This window comes from Nicotiana tabacum, chromosome 11 (genome assembly GCF_000715075.1).
Source record: "Nicotiana tabacum cultivar K326 chromosome 11, ASM71507v2, whole genome shotgun sequence".
Lineage (NCBI taxonomy): Eukaryota > Viridiplantae > Streptophyta > Magnoliopsida > Solanales > Solanaceae > Nicotiana > Nicotiana tabacum.
Genome location: NC_134090.1, coordinates 100,836,719 through 100,856,388, shown reverse-complemented (window position 1 = coordinate 100,856,388; position 19,670 = coordinate 100,836,719). Strand labels below are relative to the sequence as shown.

The 19,670-nt window shown below is 36.3% G+C and overlaps 1 protein-coding gene across 1 annotated transcript in view; it reads right to left on the bottom strand.

Moving 5' to 3' along the window:
• The window catches only part of LOC107789109 (fatty acid amide hydrolase), a 59,174-nt gene extending 44,073 nt beyond the window's left edge, over nucleotides 1-15,101 (bottom strand). Inside the window, exons 1-4 of the mRNA XM_075225318.1 lie at nucleotides 14,753-15,101; nucleotides 7,881-7,990; nucleotides 3,679-3,739; nucleotides 3,416-3,591 (exon numbers count right to left, since the gene is read on the bottom strand). Coding sequence (XP_075081419.1) covers nucleotides 3,416-3,591; nucleotides 3,679-3,739; nucleotides 7,881-7,990; nucleotides 14,753-15,098 — 693 coding nt within the window. The 5' untranslated portion in view covers nucleotides 15,099-15,101. The remainder of the gene's footprint in view (nucleotides 1-3,415; nucleotides 3,592-3,678; nucleotides 3,740-7,880; nucleotides 7,991-14,752) is intronic.
• Between the last annotated feature and the right edge of the window lie 4,569 nt (nucleotides 15,102-19,670).

The following is a 19,670-nucleotide window of genomic DNA, read 5'->3' as shown; positions in this document are numbered from 1 at the left end:
AGATCGAGCCTTTATGCTCCGTAGTTATTTCCTATAGCATTTTTTGACATCGTGTTATGTTATTTGACTAATTTTGAGCCGTTTAGAGGCCGATTTGAAAGGAAATGCATTCTTGAATTATTGATTTTGCTTGTTTGAGGAAAGTATCTTGCCTAGCCTTGGTTTGAGGGGCTTGCTTGAATCATTGATGATGGCTACGTGTTGTGATGACCCGATAGGTCATTTTGAGTATTAGCCCTTAATTCCGTATTCCGAGACCTCCGTTAGCTTTGTTTGATGTTTCTTGATTTGCGTGTGTGGTCCGTGTCATTATTTGCAAAGCGTTTATGCAAAATTTGAAGAAAATGTGAAATTTGGCTTTAAAAATAACTTGAGTTGACCATGGTCAACATTTTGTGAAAACGACCTTGTCTGTATCGTGATTTTGGACTTGAGCGTATGTACGAAATGAAAATTAGAGGTCCCTAAATTGATTTGACTCATTTTTTGCCGAAAACTAGTATTTTTGGAAGTTGAAAAAAATTTATTAAGTTTGACCATATGTTGACTTCTTAGCTAATGGATTCGGATTTTGATGTTGAAACTTGGAATAGGCTTGTATCGCTATTTGAAACTTGTATGCAAAACTAGTGATGCATGTCATAGGTAAAACACCCACTTATAATTACATAAGTAATTTTATTGCAAGGTTTTGGCATTCTGTTACAACTCCAGAACTATATTTCCACGAAGATGGATTTTACATTGCTAAATTTCATAATAGGTATGATAGAGATAAGATCCTTTACTCTGGACCTTATACAATCAATAGCATGCCTTTAATTCTGAAGGATTGGACTCCTTATTTTTATTTTCAAGAGGAATTCCCACGTACCATGCCATTGTGGGTGAATTTCCTAATCTCCCCCTAAGTTGTTGGAATGCAATCACTCTCAATAAGATTGCTAGCCTATTGGGAAGACCTATTTGCGGATGAATGTACTGAGAAGCAAAATAGGGCGTCCTATGCTTGAGTCTTGGTAGAAAGGGATGTAATTAAGGAATTACCTAATGAAGTTGAGGTTGTTGATCTAGTAAAGCTTTCACTTAGTATGTGAGCTACGACTGGAAACCACTATTCTGCCAAAAATGTTTATCCCTTTGTCATGAATGCAAAGTTGAACGTCAAGTGAAGCAAACTCAGGTAGATGTACATACCAAAAAAGGGTCCATCCAGGAAAGGAAGGTCTTAAGGGTGATAAGAAGGTCAACTTGCAATGGGTAGGCAAAGCTCAAACCAATGTGCGAATTGGTCCTGATGATAAAGGAAATAATAAGGTACATATGAACAGGCTCAGGTGTCCGAGAAGGTTGAAAAGGAGAAAAATGATGCTAGCAGAAGGAACACTGCAGCTCCTATTGTTAGGACTCCAGAACATGTTATACGTGACTCTCCTCAAACTAGCACTGCTATACAGGGAAGAATGCCAAATGCAGCCCTTTTCCAGCATGGAAAACCTCTTTTAATAACTATTTCTAGACCAATCACTACTCAAAATTTATTCTACCCTTTTATAATGAAAATTTTGGGTGATACTATATCAGGCAAGCCTCTAGATGGGAGAACCAAACCCATATCTGCATGATTTGGAATATTGGAATGTGAGGGGCATGAACAAGCCCTTCAAACAGAGGTAAATGGGGAACTATTTGAGAAATAATAAAATAAGCTTGGGGGACTGTTAGAAACAAAAGTGAAAGAACCTAAATTTGCTACTAGTATATCTTTAATAGTTAGAGGTAGCAAACTACTAATAACTATTCTCAAGCACCAAATGGAAAAATTTGACTTCTATTGAAGGGAGAAGATGTTTCTGTTACTATTAAAGAGTCTCATGCTCAATTTATCCATTGCTATATCAGAGATAGACTCTCTCAATTTCAAAATGCCCTGACTGTGGTTAATGGCAGTAATGATAGTGAGGAGAGGAAAGCTCTGTGGAGGGTTCAACAGAAGATAGTATGGTGATTGATACCCCTTGGTGTGTGTGTGTGTGGGGGGGGGGGGGGGGGGGGTTCAACTGTTGTTAGGCTTTCAGAGTGAGTCTCTTTGGGGGGCCAATCAGTTGCTGACCATGAGGTTCAAGACTTTCGAGCCACTTGTGTTGCTTTATGCCTTACAGACATGAAATCAACCGGAAGGTTCCTTACTTGGACCAACAGAAATGTATAGAGCAAGATTGATAGGGTACTATGTAGTGATAAATGGGTGATACAGTATGGTAACATCACAACGCAGTTTTTGGAGAACCACTTTTAAGATCATGCGTCAATCCATCTAGAATGTGCATTGAATACAGATATTAGAAGGAAGCCTTTTAGGTTTCTGAATGTACTCGCTGAATGGTTCTTGCAGGTAGTAGCACATGACTGGAGACAGGAGGGTTAGGAAACATGTATGTATAAGGTGTGGCAAAAACTTAAAAATTGCAAGGAATCCCTGAAGAAAATGAAGGAATCCAACTTTGGCATCATGGACAGGAGAATTGCTATGGCAAGAGAACATCTCCAAAATATCCAGATTCATCTAACCAATAAACATGACCCAACATTAATACTAGAGGAAAAAGAAGCTGGAAGGAGCTGAACAAATGGTTAGCATTACGAGAGAAAGTACATAGGCAGAAGTCCAAAGCACATTGGATTAAGGAAGGGTATGGAAATAGCATTTACTTTTTCAATTGTATGAATTCTAGAGCTAGCACAATTCATATATTTATTCAGAAGACAGACTCAAGCCAAACACTACGTTCACAACAGGAGATAGAATTAGAAAGAGTTGCTGGGGTCATCAGATTCTATTGATCTGCAAATTATGAGGGAGGGACCAAGTGTATCTGTTGCACAACAAAGAATTATATGCTCAGAAGTAATTGGGGAGGAGATCAAAGCTGCTTTATTTGAGATAGATGATAATAAAGCACCAGGCACAGATGGATTTAATGTTGCATTCTTTAAAAGAACATGGATTATAGTCCAAAGTGATGTCTACCAAGCTGTACAAGAGTTCTTCAAATACAACATGATGCTAAAAGCAGCAAATAACATTGTGGTTACCTTAGTCCCTAAGAAAGCTCAACCAGAGTCTATTAGAGAGTTTAGACCTATTGCATGCTATTCTACTATCTACAAGATAATATCTAAGATCATCTCTGAGAGGATAAAAGGAGCTCTAGAGGATATTATTGGGCCAAGCCAGTCAGCTTTCATCCCAGTACTTTTGTGGCAACAGGAAGCGTCGCTCGTCACTGAAAACGTAATTTCTTGTAGTGATATACTTTGGTTTGGTAAATAAAATCATTTAACTACCAAAAAAGAAAAAAGTTTGTGGCGGTAATATCATGAAAAGTGCAAGACGTGTGGTTAGGGACAATACCTTGCGAGGTGTAATTAGTTTGGAGTTATAAGCTGTTGAATAATCCAATATGGTCCACCTACTGAAACTATACTTTGGAGGTTCTAAAATTGATGGAAGGCATCCCGAGGCCTGCCCAACCTGTTCTGATGGAGATGCTCCGTACTCTACACATATTACTTCTTTTTCTTCTTTCCCTGTCAATTGTCATTACCAATAAATACTCTTCATATATAGCAACGTGACTTAAAACGACTGTACGTGTAAAGATAAAATAACCGGACCTTCATAGCTGTGAAGAGGAACATAGAGGGGTGACTCCTGCAACTCAGCAAATGTAACATGCTGCCAAATAACACTTTTCAGTAACAATGAAACAAGAGACAAACTTTTGGACTTTGTTCCGAATTAAGATCAAGAGGCGACATTTCACCGCATTAATTGTTTACCTCTATATTATAGTGGCAAAACTGATCATCAAGATTACTTGCATCTTAACTCTTAGGTAGCATGTATGTGTGCCGCTCAAGTAATTTGTTTCGTTTAACTAAAAGTTGCCAAAAAATTTCATTTGCGTTGAAAGAGGAGTATTAATTACTACCAGCTTATTAAGAGAAGGGGAAAAAGGGAAAATTCATAGTAAATGCTAAAATGCCATCAAATTTTGTATTTTATATATTAATAAGCATTACCTAACAATTGACATGGAGTAATTCAAATAGAAAGAGAACACACAAGCAGAATATATAAAATAACTCGTTAAAATTTCAACAATGTAATTTCTAGCTTATGAAAGTGAGCATGATGATATGTATTTTGATTCCATCCCCCACCCTCCACCCCTCACCTCTCCAATATATCTATCTATCTATCTATCTATACTATATTAAAAGTGGGAAGCCCTTAAGCCAAAAATTAAATTACCAAAGTATCCTTTAATTAACCTATAATAGTTTTTAAAAATATAAATAAAAAATTAAAGCCTACAAAACGCAACCTTCCATCAGGCACCTATTCAGAAGAAATATGTTTCTAAGTTTTAACACTTTAAATTCTTCACATCAATAGTCACAACTCTTAAAAGAAAACTTTTTTTTTTTTTGTTGCTAAAAACTCTTAAAACAAAACCTAACACCTACAAACAACTCCTAATTACCCAATTGTCATCCGCATTACCCTCAAATCACATCTCTTATATAACCTTAATGGCTTAATCAACCATGAGCGAACCGCGAAAACACCAAGTTCTTCTATACGCATATACTTCCACATTCCGCATAATCATCATATTATTTTAATTATTTGTTATTTTCTTTTCTAAGTTAAATTGGAGTTACATTTGATTGTCGTTTGGGCAAAATTTGTCAAACTAATCATTTTTATGCATGATTTCGGATGCAAGTTTAAGAATTTAGTTGACTTTGTTTGTCGTTTCTACCAGGTTTCACTGCAAGGTGCAAGTGCGATAAATATTTCAAGGGATGTGGTTTTGGAAAAAGGATTCGCAAAAGAGAGCGTTATGGAATTATACCCGGCGAGCCACTGTTGTCGCGCACTTAATTCTGGTCCGTTATTTGCTCTTTTTTTTTTTTTTTTTTTTTTTTTTTTTTTTTTTTTTAAGAGATATAGTTGGTAGTCATGTTTATTAGCTTAATAATATTAGTTATGATCTATACAATGCTTCGTTATGTGGTATGACTTCATTTAAGATATTTTATGTTGAATGTCTCATTTTGGTAGAAATTTTTTTCACTTGTAAAGTGATAATGGTACATTTAAAACTTGGAGATGATCGTAAGACAATTAGTGATTTTTCTTATTTAGCGTTTGTTTGAGTTGTACTCTCGGAATTTTTGTGTCCTTTATCATAAAGTTCATGCTTTTAAAATGCCAATTCAATTGATTTGTCGTTTTTGATTTTCCACATGTTCTTTTTCAGTGTCGAGTTTTCACCTAATTAAGTATAAGTAGTAGTAATTCTTTTTATATTTTCTGACTTTCTATTTTCCCTTTGCAAGACATTTTCGTAATACTTTCTCTCTCTTGAACGTGTATATGAAAAGATAGGGTTACATTGATTTCTCAAACTTGATTGTGAAATCTGTTGTCTATAGTTAAATACATATGTTGTTGCAAATTAAATACAAAGTAGAGAAGAAGAAGGTTTTCCCTCAAAGTCCACGTATTTATTGTTGAATACTTAAAATATTAAATCGGACATATAAGAGGCATAATTCCTCCTAATTAGTATTAATAATCCTGTATTATGAATTTGAATTTGTGTGCATATTCTTCATATAATACTAGCATATTACAGAAATTTACCAAATTGTGTTTCAAATTATTATATATGCAGTTAAAAAATAAAGCCAAGTGACATTGGATGGACAAAAAAAATTGAAAAAATTACAAATATATAGAATATTTATGGTTTAGTGTGAGTACATGGGCGATGGCCGATAGATCGTTGACATGTGACTATTTCTTCTTTAGCTATATTTCTACAAGTTTTTTCCTATGAAATAAGACTATAAGATAACTCTAATGAAGTCTAGAAAAAATTTATAGTAAAATCTTTTGTAACATAAATAGCTTTAGAATATGGATTAACGACGAAAGATATTGCCATATGACTTATAACTCTGCTATTATTTTCTTCTTGCTCTTGCAGACAAAATTCTATATATATTTAAGAAAGATGAAACTACATATGTACTTACCAACAGTTATATTAGTCCCCATTCTACTGCTTTTAATTAGTTTGTTGCATTCTTCAAGTTACATAAATACTATACACTTCTTAAATAGTAGTAATATATTTTTACTATACCCGAATCATTTTAGGAAAGTAGAGGGACAAAGCAATCATCGTTTTGATTAATGTGTCAATTCCTCCGAAGCTTCCTCTATCTAATCCCATTTAAATTTATTTTCACATCTTATAAATATTTTTATGTAAAGTCATGTTGCTTTTATCTAAATCCTATTTAGTTAAATAGGGAGAGAAGGAGAGCTCCTTGTTCTGATATACTAATGTGACGAATTAGCTGGCGACTCAATGAAGACATCAAGCTCTAAATTCTTTTAAAAATTATAATAATAAGAAATCAGAATTATATAAAAGTACAGGAGATATATGACCCTTTTTTCTTAATTTTATCATACTTAATTATCTAATTTTCATTCAGTGGATAAAAAATGATCCATTTTGTAGATTTGAGCTCTTAATACTTATTGATGAATAAATGTAAGAATTATTTGTAGGTTTATATTATGAAGCTTAATTTTGTGCATAACATGTACATTCACATAAAAATGCGAGGCTTGAATTTTATTAAAAAAGAACAATCAACCTTGAGAAGACAATTATGCCAAAAGCGCAATTGATTATGTTATGGCTGGAGAATATTAGGGAAAAAATCGATCAAGAAATCATGCTTTTTACGTCGTCTATTGAAGCAATCAAACTCAAGAAACTATACCAAAACTTAATTGGTAACGTTATGCCTAGAAAAATCGAGATCGTGTTGGTAGGAGAGTGTGCTTTTTTATTTTATTTATAAAAAAGGTCTTAAAGTTACAAAGTAATGCTAGCTTTTTGCTTATTTAAATATGTAATTTATGATAAAATAAAATATTTTTCAATTATGTAAGTATTAATTAATTTTAGTATATATTTTGTAAAAATATGATATAAAATACACGTGTATCGCACGTGCAGAAAAACTAGTATATATATGTGTGTGTGTGTGAGAGAGAGAAAGAGAAATAGGCATTTTGAAAGTCAATACATACAAGGGGAGAATGTCCAACGTTCAAAGTTAAAGAAGGATATATATATATATATATAGTGGGGGGGGGGGGAGGGGGGGTGATATGACACAGGACTTTTTGTAAGCGGTGTCGTATATAACTAAAAAAATTAATAAGTATTATTTAATATCATTTACCTACAAGTTGAAAGTTTTGGCCCAATGGTTTGGTTGAATATTATTTCCAAAGGAGATATAGTTTAATTTTTCTTAGACTCAAATTTTTAACAAAAATGCTCGTTCAAAGATGTTATAGAAATAAAATATTTAGGTCCAGCCTCGAACCTACAACCTTTACAAACCCAAATACGAGCTTGACCAGTAAATAAAGAAATACTCTCGGTTAGAAAGCGATGTCATCACTATATATTACTTCGTTTTTTATATAATGTTGCATTTTTTTCCGATGAAGGTGTGTGATGACACCGCTTCGATCCATTTGCGTCCGACCCTGTGTGTGATACAACTGGGCTTGGGAAAACTCTGTGATCATTTAAAGTGCACAGTGTCTGATACTTTAAAATTAAAATAATTTTAGTCGATATAGTTTTTTCATTATACTTTTAGATTCTTTCAATTTTCATTCAAGTTTTTCTTTTGATCATTTAATTTTAATGTACAAGTCGAACAGTGTCACCCAATTAAAGGCAAAGAAGCGGATAAAATGAACATACCTTGTGAATTAGGTTATTTCTCTTCAAAAAGTAGAGCATAACGGATCCAAAGATCGGCATTTCCAAGAACCATACAAACACTTTAACAAGAAAGCCGGCCATCCGAGGGGCTGGTATTGAAATTAAATGCGAGGAAATAAAATTGAATTAAATTAAGAATCTGAATTATAAGTTAAAAAATAAAAGAAAAAGAAAAGATATTAATGAAAACAGAAAAAGGGCGGAAAACTATTGCACTAAAGTTTAACACATAATATATCCTAATTCCAGTGTGAAGCAAATTCAATAAACTCTCTGTACATCTAATCATATCCTTGTCACAAATCTTTAGACAAAAACGAAAAACAGACACAAAAAGAGAGCACAGAACTATTGACAAATAAGTAACTAAGGGTGTGTTTGGTATAACAGAAAATGTTTTCTTGGAAAATAAGTAGTAATCTTATTCATTTTTCGGTGTTTGGTACGCAAATTAAGGAAAATGACTTCTCAAAAGTATTTATAAATAATTTAGATATAATAAACATGAAGTCATAAACTTTCAAAACAATAACCTTTCGGACCCAAAAATTTCAATAACTTTCGAACCGCTAAACTTTCAAAACCGCGAAATTTCGAACTCGTAAACTTTATAATTTCTAGACCCGTAAACTTCAAAACACATAAACCTCCGAACTCATAATTTTGAAACTTGTAAAATTTTGAGCCTTTAAACCGATAAATAAAAAAATTAAAACTGAAAAATATATTTAAATTTTTTTTGGGGTCCCAGGGGCTGGGTAAAACGAAAAAAACAAAAATTTAAATTACAAATTTTTTTTTGCGGGGGGGGGGGGGGGGGGGGAGGGGGGTGGTGTAGAAAAACAGAAATTTAAAATTGCAAAAAAAATAATTTTTTTTCCAGGTGGAGGGGGTGGGGGTAGAGGGGTAGTAGGGTGGGTGGTAACGGAAAAACTGAAATTTGAAAAAAAAAAACCTTTTTTTGGAGAGGGGGTGGGGTGGGGAAGGTTGAGAAGGAGTTCTGGAAAATATTTTCCCTTCTCTTGTAAGGAAAACATTTTCCTCTAATTGGAGGAAAATGAGTTCATAAGAAAAATATTTTTCAAAACATCTAAGCTAACCAAACATGGGAAAATTGGAAAATATTTTCCGGAAAATATTTTCCTTCATACCAAACACACCCAAAATCATACACTACAACAACAACAAGTCCAATAATTTTCTACAAATGGGGTATGTGAAGGGTAAGATATACGCAACCTTACTCCTACCCTGGAAGGGCAGAGAGACTGTTTTCGATAGATCCTCGGCCGGAGAATGAGTAAAAAAAAGATAATGACAACAAGTAGAAATAACAACAAGATAAAATAAGACCGAATCCAAGAGAGCAGTTAAACTCTTGGTAGTAATAGTAATCTATGAATAAAAGGATATAATACTAACACTAATGCTAGTGAAATGAATAAGACAAAGAGAAACGCTCGACTACCTACTAGCCGTCCACCCTAATCTTTGACCCCCACACCCTTTTATGTAGGGTCATCTCCTCAGTCAGCTCCAGTTGCGCCATGTATCGCCTAATAACCTCTCCCCAAGACTTCTTAGGGCTACCTCTACCCCTCCTGATATCCACTGAGGCTAACTAAAACATTTGAACTATATAATTATCCGGTGATTATAGTCCTAACGATTAATCTCTGGACTAATTTATGTTTGGAAGGGTTCAGTTTAGAATCGGAACACTTAGTTCCCTAATAGTGGCCTAAGATGATCATGTTTGATTTGAGTCAATATTTTGAGTAAACGACCTCGGAACCGAAATTTGATGATTCCAATAGGTTCGTATGATGATTTTGGACTTAAGCGTGTATTCGGATTAGGTTTTGGGTGATCCGAGAGCATTTCAATGCTTAAAGTGGAAAGTTGGTTCATTAAAGGTTTTCTAATTCTTCAAATTTGGTTTGCAATAGACTTTGGTATTACCGTTTGGGATTCCGAGCCTGGGAATAGGTCCATATGGTGACTTATGACTTGTACTAAAAATTTGGTATCATTCCGAGTAGTCTAAGTATGATTCGACGCGTTCAGAGCTAATTGAAACGTTTGAAGTTCATAAGTTGATTCAAGTTGGTTTTGGGGTATGATTCTTGGTTTCGATGTTGTTTTTCATGTTTCAAAGGTTCGAGTAGGTTAGTATTATATTTATGGACTCGTTGGTGTAATTGGTCGGGGTCCGGGGTGGCTCAGGGAAATTTCAGACTGCTTGGAGCTAAGTCTAAGAACCTGATGTTGCTGGTCCTGGCGAACGTGGAGGTGGCGTCGCATTCGCGGAGAAGGAATTAGGGAACTGGACATTTTTTCCCTTTGCGTTCGCATTCAAGGGATCGCGTTCGCGAAGGTCTGGGACCAGTAGCCTTCGCGTTCGCATATACAAGCCCGCGTTCGTGTAGAATAAAGGGTCTGGGGAGGGTCAACCACCTTTGCTCTTCGCGTACGCGAAGGGCTAACCGCGTTCGTGAAGCTTAGGCTGGGCAAGACTTTGCGATCGCGAGACTATCCTTGCGTTCGGGAAGAAGGTCTTCAGGGCATGGGCCTGCTATGCCTTTGCGATTGTGAAGCTTCTTCCGCGATCGCAAAGAAGCGTCAACTGGGCAGTGTTTTGATTTAAAGATGAGACTTAGGCTTATTTTTCCCGTTTCTCTTTTGTATGGTCCGAATTTGGAGCTTCTTGGAGAGTGATTTTCATCAAGCATTATATGGTGAGTAATTTCTACCTAATTTAAGTTAAATACATAGGTTATGTGTAGATTTTAACGGATAAAATGTTAAAATTTTAGGAGTTTGTTGAAAAACTTAGGTTTTGATAAAAATGAGATTTGACCATGAAATTGATTATGTAATTGGGAATAAATTATATATTTGAGTTCGTGAAGTCACAGGTAATATTTATTTTCAAAATTCGGGCACCTAGGACTGGGGGCGATTTTATGAACTTCCCAGATTTGGTTGGAAAATTAGTTTAATAGCTAATTTGGAACTTTTGAGAAATTATTAATTAGTTTATATGATTTTTGATTAGCTTCGGATTGCTCGGCTTAATTTGGGGAATTCTAGTGAGGTTAAAGAGATGGTTAGTAGACTTAAAAGCGAGGTAAGTCTCTTGCCTAACCTTGTAAGAGGGAACTTATCCCCTTAGGTGTATTAATTGTTGTGTGATACTTGTTTTGGGGAGCTGCGTACGCACGAGGTGACGAGGTCCGTACATAGATATATTCATAATATGTTCGTGTAGACTTAGATTCACAACATGCCTTTAATTGTGCTATTTATACCTATCCGGTATATTAATTTTCTTAGTTATGACTGAGATTGAGGATTTTAATAAAGATACCGACTTAACCTCTTACTTTGGAAAAATTGGGAGATATTTGATAAACTATAGATCTGTATCTTCTCGTCTCGTATGTGTTTCCGCGAGCGAGGTAAATTTATCTACTCTTATGGGATCGGGTCATTTGTCTCAGCAAAAAAATAAATTACTTTTATGGGATCGGGTCATTCGCCTCGGCAGTGTGGTAACATTATTCTTATGGGATCGGGCTGTTAGCCTCAGCAGTACCGAGTACCACTATTCCCATAGGATCAAGTTGTTCGCCTCGACAGCTTCATACTTAATATTTGAGACTCGATTTGATTTGGTAATAGTTGGGTTAGTACCTTCAAGGCCGGTTAGGACATGTTTAGTGATTTGATTAAGACTCATGTGTTTGGTAATAGTTGGGTTAGCACCTTCAAGGCCAACTAGGACATGTTTAGTGATTTGATTAAGCCTCGTGTGGAATTACTGTAATTACTTTTACTTACTTCGTTGCTACTTGTTGTACATTCACCATGTCTACTTATGTATTTCTATTCCTGTTTGACTTCTAGTAAGTGTCAAGTTGACTCCTCGTTACTACTTCTTTGAGATTAGACTAGATACTTACTAGGTACGCATTGTTTTTCGTACTCACGCTATACTTCTGCACTGAATGTACAGTTACTGAGACATGTACTACCATTGGTCACACATGCACGTAGCCTCACTTCTATGGAGACTTAGTGGTGAGCTGCTTGCCTTGCTACGATCTGCAGCACCGGAGTCTCCCTCTACCTTGTATATTATCTTTGTCTATTACCTTTTAGACAGTAGTTGTATTAATTTTATATATTTTCTAGATTGCTCATACACTTGTGGCACCGAGTTTTGAGGGCTTTTAGCATTGATGTACTATTGTACTTATCATTATTGTCACTACAGTGGATGTATTTCTCACGCTTGTATTTTGTTGAGAAAAAAAGTATGTGCAGTTGCATTAGATCTTACTTATTTCATTCTTTTATAAAAGGAAACTTTTATTTTAAATATTAAAAATGGGTAATTAAATTGTAGGTTCACTTGTGGCCTTGCCTAACGATATTGTTAAGTGCCATCACAACCTATTATGAGTTTTGGGTCGTGACACCCTTCTTTTTAATTTATGGGCCTTGATTTTTGTTTTTGGCTATTAAAATTTTCTGACAAATAAGCTTTTAAATATAACATCCTTAGTTTACTCTAAACGAGCCTCAAACCTTAAAGGAATGGCATGACATGTATACGATCATAATATTCAAACAATATTTTGGTATATGTTCTTAACTTTAGCTTTACACCACAAAATTCAATTTTTATTTTTTTAACTATGTGCCCAGTAGTATGTGTGTATATATATATGTGTATGTCTATATATCTATATCTGTACTATTATAAAAGCATGAAGACTCTTACAACTTGTTTGGATGGTTGTTACATATAGTTTCATAATGTATCATATTGTATTGTATTATATTGTACTGTATCGTTTGATGAATACAATCTTTGGATAAATTGTATCGTTTGCCGTTGTTTCATTATATCACATACCATCAATATAAAAAATAAACTTGCAGTATTACCAAAAAAAAAAAAATGATACGAGGTAGAATTATTATATAAAAAGTTAGGGTAAAAGATTGTTTAATAATAATAAAGGGTAAGGTAAGAGAAAAAGACAAGGTAATTATGTGACCACACCAAATCGGTCGTTACATAAAGTAACACTTTCCGCTGTTACATAACAATGAATTTAACGATATGATACAATAAAGTTTAAGTAACAATAAAACAAATATTATGTTTAAAGTAACAATACGATACAATACAATAGGTAATGACCATCCAAACAAACTGTTGGTGAAATATAATTTTCATTTTTTATCCTTTTAAAATAGATTTCACATTAGATAAAATTATAATTTAAGTAACTTTTCTAATTTTTAGGAATTTAAAATCAACTAAAATTTAGTTAATAATTTTTTTACTGACAAGATTTTAAAATTAAGCAAACATCAATTTTTACTTAGTGATAAAACTAAGCAGGAAATCCTAATATTTAAGATTTTAAAATTAATTAAACTTAATATCTTATATAATTTTCCTTCTCTAGAGCCCATTGGTATTAAAGTATGAACTATAGGATCTTTTGTTATTTAAAACGTTAGAGATTATGAGTTACCAAAATTTACACGCGTCAAAAACATAACAATTTTGAAGACTCAAAGATTCAAAATTGATATATGATTTTTTTACTAATTGGAAAAACTTTCTTATTGGACAAACATATAATTATAATTAAATATTTAAAAATTAGGATGAATAATAATAAGAATTTGAATGAAAAAAAACTAAGTAATTTCCATTCATGTTGAAATCAAATAATCAAGTTTTTAATTAACTAACAAATAAAAGAATATGATTCGATTATTTTTCAATATGGACATATAAATAAAATTATTTGTCAAGTAGACAAAACTCTTAAGGTACATTTATTTTCGTACGAAGAGCATTAGCAGTGAAAGAAACTAAAAAAATAAGCAAATTGCTTATAATATAAAATTAAGAGTCAATCGACAAAATACAAATTTGAAAGAATATGAATAAAATAACAGAAAACGAAATGTAATGTAAATGAGTTGTCATTTGTTATTTTTTTCTGTCTTGCATTTAATTAAAAATGATAATGTCGCGCTATATTTTTTATATTAATTTATTTATTTAAAATAGAATTCAATATTAGTTGTCCTTTAAACTTTACATTATCACTATCAATTTTGTAGGAGGTATAAAGTCAACCTTTTTATTTCTAAATTTCTAAATAAATTTTAATTTATAATATATGTTTGATTTGACAAATCATTAAAGAATCGTGATAAGGGTATTTTTATGTGTTATTTTCAGTATTAGGTTAGAGAAGTCATAATATTTTTCATAAAATATTCCGATATAAGTCCTCATGAATCATAATAAGACCTGAAACTTTCGTGAGATATGATTTTTCATGTTTGAGCCAGCTGAATTAGAACAACATTTCTCATGTTTAGGATTTTTTAATTTTGATTTTATAATTTTATATAACTTACATAATTTATCTCATAATATTTACACAATGTTTTTAGAATTATGTATCATTAATATGAGTACACCTGCAAAACCCATATCCTAAGACTGGTATATATATAATTTTTGAAACTTGTGATTTTAAATGTATTATAATATTTGTATGATTATACGATTTTTGATACTTATAATCTTAAACATGTCATAACATAATTTGTGTGGCTATAAGATTTTTTTTACTAGGATAAAATTGAAAAGTTTAAAGTTAATTATTTTGAAAATAAAAGCGTGTTATTGTCTCCAAAACTAACTAATAAGAAAATATATAAATAAGAATAGACGGAGTAAGGATGTATGTGAGAAAAAAAGAAAAAAAACGAAGTGAATCGATGACATGGGTGATGGGGATGCTAACCTTTGACGTTGGCTCGGAGATAAAATTCATTACTATGGGGACCAAGATCAACATTATCAACAGCCTTGTAAGTCTCTCCTTTAGCCTTGAGAAACCCCATGATATGATCTCTTCTTCTATCCCAAGCGTATATGTATGTATATATGAGAGTAGAAATCGAGGGTGGGTTTGGAAGAAGAAGAAGAAGAGATGTAATTAAAGATGTATGAGAAGAGGGGTGGGTGGTAGTTGGAAGAAGAAGAAGACGTGGTTTACTATATATATAGGTTGTTAGAAGCGGAGATGGCAAAGAGAGACGGACAAAGAAGAAGTAAAGTTGCTCTTTTATCCCATGCAAATCTATCATGTCTCCATGTTTTTCTTATATAAATGAATGCCAGCAGCATGATTTTTCATAAGAAATGTCAAAATTTAACTATGATAATAAACGGTTTTATTTTTTATTTTATTTATTATCTATATATACATATCTTACAAAACTTTGCAACGAAACCGTGTAATGAGACACTCTTGGGACAAGCTAAGGTAGATACGCCTATATATCCAAAGAAATAAAAGGAAAAGAATTATAAATACATATACACGTGTGTGTACAGAAAGCATCCCGCTCAGTATAATAAAAAAACAAGTGCAAATTGTTTATTTTATTTTTAAAACCTCCCGAAAGGAGGGCTTTAATGCACAACCAAGGATGATTGTAAATTAACAGACATGATTGCAAGCTAATGTTGTCTAAACATGTTTGTGTAGTTTTCAGTATTTTAATTAAGGGGACGTTTGTGCAAAATCTTTACTATACAGTCTAGAGAAAGAGAGGCGGTATTTCAAAACAAACGATTGACATTTACTAAGAAGATGCGTTACAAACACTGACTTTTGTCTTTATCCTTTCTGTTTCTTGTCTTTGCTTAATTCTCTTTTTCTTGAAAGACCAAACAATATTAGTAGTTGGCATCGAGGAGGAGGGAGAGTCTGTGTGGTCGGTCGGCCAAATGGCGACTATGTTCACTGATTAGTCATCGCTAATTCAGTCTTAACCATAATGATGATGAGTGAGATGTGTGAATTAATGTTTAATTTGAAACCTACCCCAATTTGCGAAATTGCAAAGCTTTTCAGCTATAGAGTGCAGAAGAAGAACAAAACCAAAAAATGGATAATTTTTTTTTTTTTTTTAACAAGCTAAGGTAAATGCAAAAAAATCTTTTCTACTTTTACTCTTAGGTTCACGACTATATCTTTTCTTTAATTTAATTTAGATTTTTTTTTTTGTCTCAATGTGCTTTTCTTCTAATACTCGTGTTTACCGTGAAAATGGTAACAACAATTAAATTTGTAAATGAGATTTTAAGAATACATGATCTATTTTTATGCTAGTTGTTAGAGCAGATGATGCTAGGAATATGAAGTTTAATGATGAAATGCAAGCTAAAACGAGGCAGTAATCAAACCGAGAGGCCTGTTGCCCGGGTATAGGACTGGTCGATAGGGGACCTCGGGGTCGATATCCGGGTCGAGCTCGAGGTATCGGGGATAGTCGAAAATGGGATAACAGTTAGGTTATGATCAAACAAAGCTCTATATGGCCAAGGCCAGACAATAAATAAAGAACAAGTAAGAAAGCGATAAATACTAAAGTGGCCTTGAGCCAGTGAGAGCAAGCGAGTTAGAGAGAAGAGAGAGAGATATTATTGATCTTGTGGAGAAATAGTTGGAGTAACATCAATCCTTTACAAGGTAGTGCGGGTTCCCTTTATATAGGAGGGGAACCCGGCTATAGTACATGGGCATTAATTGTAAAGTATGGAGATGTGACGGCTAGACGCCATGCTTCGGTGTAGGCTCTGGATAGGCCGGCCCTGTCAGACTTAGCCGTGTATCTAGGGAACTTCCCCTTCTGTTCTGTCCTCGTCCTTTGTCTTCTTCGAGTCGGGCCCCGACGAGCCCCGATGGAGGGAACTCGGTCGTGGCTTCACATCCTCGGGGTCTCGAGGCATTCTTCCGAAGTGGCTTGATAGCGGAAAATCAAGTCCTCTGATTTCGCCGCATATAGATAGTCTCCGCGTTTCCCAGAACGAAGCGATGAGAAATGATTATGACACCTGACTCCTTGAGCTTCTTATGGTGACGTCACACCAATGATGCAACCTGTGGCGCGAGCTATTGTGGCAACCGGGGTTCCCCACAGACTTGTGCATTTGACATCATTTATTGTGCTGCCAATTTCCGTTCTCCAAGGCGAGTGTACCGCCGTCGATTCGGTTCTTCAAGAGCGCAGTAATTGCGTCCGTCGGTCTGTCTCCTAAAGCCTCGATGACCGTGTCGTTACCCCTATAAATGGGGGTGCCTTGGCGTTGATATTTCTATCCCAGTACCTCCATTGGCTTATTTGCCCATTTCTTCTTATCATCTTCCTCCATCTTTGAACTTCATGTTTGTGTCTCATGGCCTCAAGGCCGTTCGGCAGAGATCCCGCAGGCTGTGTTGTGGTTTGTTGCCGGAGCTTCTCTTCGTCAAGCATAATCATGTTGTCCTGTTGCTGCTGTGGTTGTTGTTATGTTCGCTGTTGTTGTTGTCGTTGGCCCGAGACGATGTCGGACGGGGAGTCGGTCTTCCCATTTCGTAGGCAGTCATTAGGGCTATGCACCGCTGCTCACTCTCCTACCTAGGCCTGGTGCGGCACTTCATCCCTTGGGTTTTTCCTTTCCCAAGGGATAAAGTTGCACTACCGGTTGTTGAGGCTGGGGTCCGCCGAATCTTCAACCTTTGGCTTTGGCGGGTCATGTCTCTTTTCTCTGCCTCCTCTGCATCCCCTCCTTTTCCTCTTCTTCATTTTTCCCCATGGTGGGGACCCCCCGGAGGATTGAGCTAGGAACCTAGAGGAAGCGGCGGTCGAAGGAATCACCCTCGAGGATGCGTGCTTGAGGGGGCAACGCCCGAGGATGCTGATACCAGAGATGGATTTTCAAGGATGGATCGAGCTCTCGGGTTTCATCACATGTACATCCTTCCGTTCATCCGTTTTTGGTGTAGAGATCCTCTGTAGGCTTTTGTAATTGTATGTAAGGACCCCTCGAGGGCTGTTGTACATGGATTTTTATGAATATAAATATACTTAACTTCTGATTTCGATTCTTGCCTTATTATTGCAGCTCTCGTGCCTTTTGAGGCCTTTGAATGTTTTCCTTTGTTGTTGACCGCTAATATCTAACTCGAATGCGAGCGTTATTTTCGATCCTCTACTGATTGGGATGGCTCTTTTCTGAGCCCATCGTTGTACCTCCGACTGATCCTGAATTGATCTGATAGGTTCGGGCTGTCGGCTGACCTCCGAGTTGCATGGAGATAATACGCTGAGTTTTGGAGCTTTCGAGAATGGTAACCTGAGTGAAGGTCACTTTTGGATACCTAGGGGTCTCTTTTGAACTTGATGCAAAAGGCCTCAATATTTTAGATAGCTACCCTTCCGCCTTGGCATAGGGTTCTTCATTTCTTCAGGCACAAAAAGCATTGGCGCACATTCGTGCTTTAGTTTGTCGATTCTACCGTAGCCATGGCAACTATTCGAGGCCGGCCTGCCAGGGAGTGGGAAGTGCCACTCCCGGCGCTCAGGATCTGCGGGAGTTCGCTCTGAAGACCGTGTCTTTGATAAAAGAGGAACATCTGGAGATGGTAAAGAGATACTGCGGATGGAGCGAGGGGATAACGCTGCAGGTGCTTTCCCCGGATGAGAGCATATGGACTCTGCTGGTGGATTCTTGAGCGTATACCTATATCCTTTCGCATTTGGCCCCCTTAATAGGGTCGTGCTTGATTTTTGCTTGAAGTATCAGGTTACTTTGGCGCAGATACATCCGTCATTATGGAGAGTGGTGCTGATGATGAGGTCCTTTGCGGAGAAGGCTGGTCTTGAATTCACACTCAGTCACCTCGTCAGGCTGTACCGACCCTTTCATTACCGAGGCCTGCTAACCCTACGGTGCCATTCGTCCACGCCCTTTGTTGTCGATGACAAAGAAGATGGGGATCGAGAGTGCACTAGTTGGTCCGTCCGGGTCCAGACAGCTGACATCATCCCCATGGAGCTTATGCCATTTCTTGAGGGATGGAATTACGCACGTGAGTCGAGTGTCTAGCGCTTTCTCAGATTTTGCTTATAGCGAAAAATCAGTTGAGTAATTGTGCTTCTCCCTTTTTGCAGCAACTTTATGGACACCGGGCGAAGTTCTCGGTCTGCCTGGCTGGGTTCGGAGGTTGGTGACCCATTCGACCTACGACGAGCGTAGGTGGCGAGCTGTATTCCGTATCAGACGGGGAGCGAGATACCAAGGTATGCGCGCACGCTGCCTTTGCCCTGGCCTTCGTATATTTGAGATGACATTTTCCCCTTTCTTTTGTACCGGCTTTGCCGCTGTAGGTACTAGGCAGTTCCTAGGGATGAGGCAGTGCTCTTCCAAAGAGTGGAAGGAGTCGTCGGCCTCCGAGCTGAGGGACAATGGCGATAAATGGGATTTGTACCCCTAGTGTGGTGGAGCTTTTAATGCGGCTCAACGGGCCCCTACCTTCGAGGAAGGGGCATCGCCTGAGCCTGCTGTTCCTGGAGTGTCTAATTCCAGGATGGTGGTTCCCCCGAGTGAATATGCTTTTCCCAAAGTCGGTTCTCCCAGGGTCGGAGGGGCAGGACCAACAGGAGTGTGCTCCGCCTTCGAGGAAGTCCGCCGACTCCACTTTATGGTGAGTTTCGGCGCAACTTTTCTGTATTTTGCGCCCTCCTTTCTTTATCAAGTTTTTCTTTTGCAGGCCTATGATAGGCTCAGGTCTAAGCTGCTCCATCAAGGGGCCAGGCTTCGAAAAGCTCTGGACGAGGGTGAGCCCCTCAGGCTCCTCAGCGAGGAGAAGGAGGTTGAGTTGATGCATT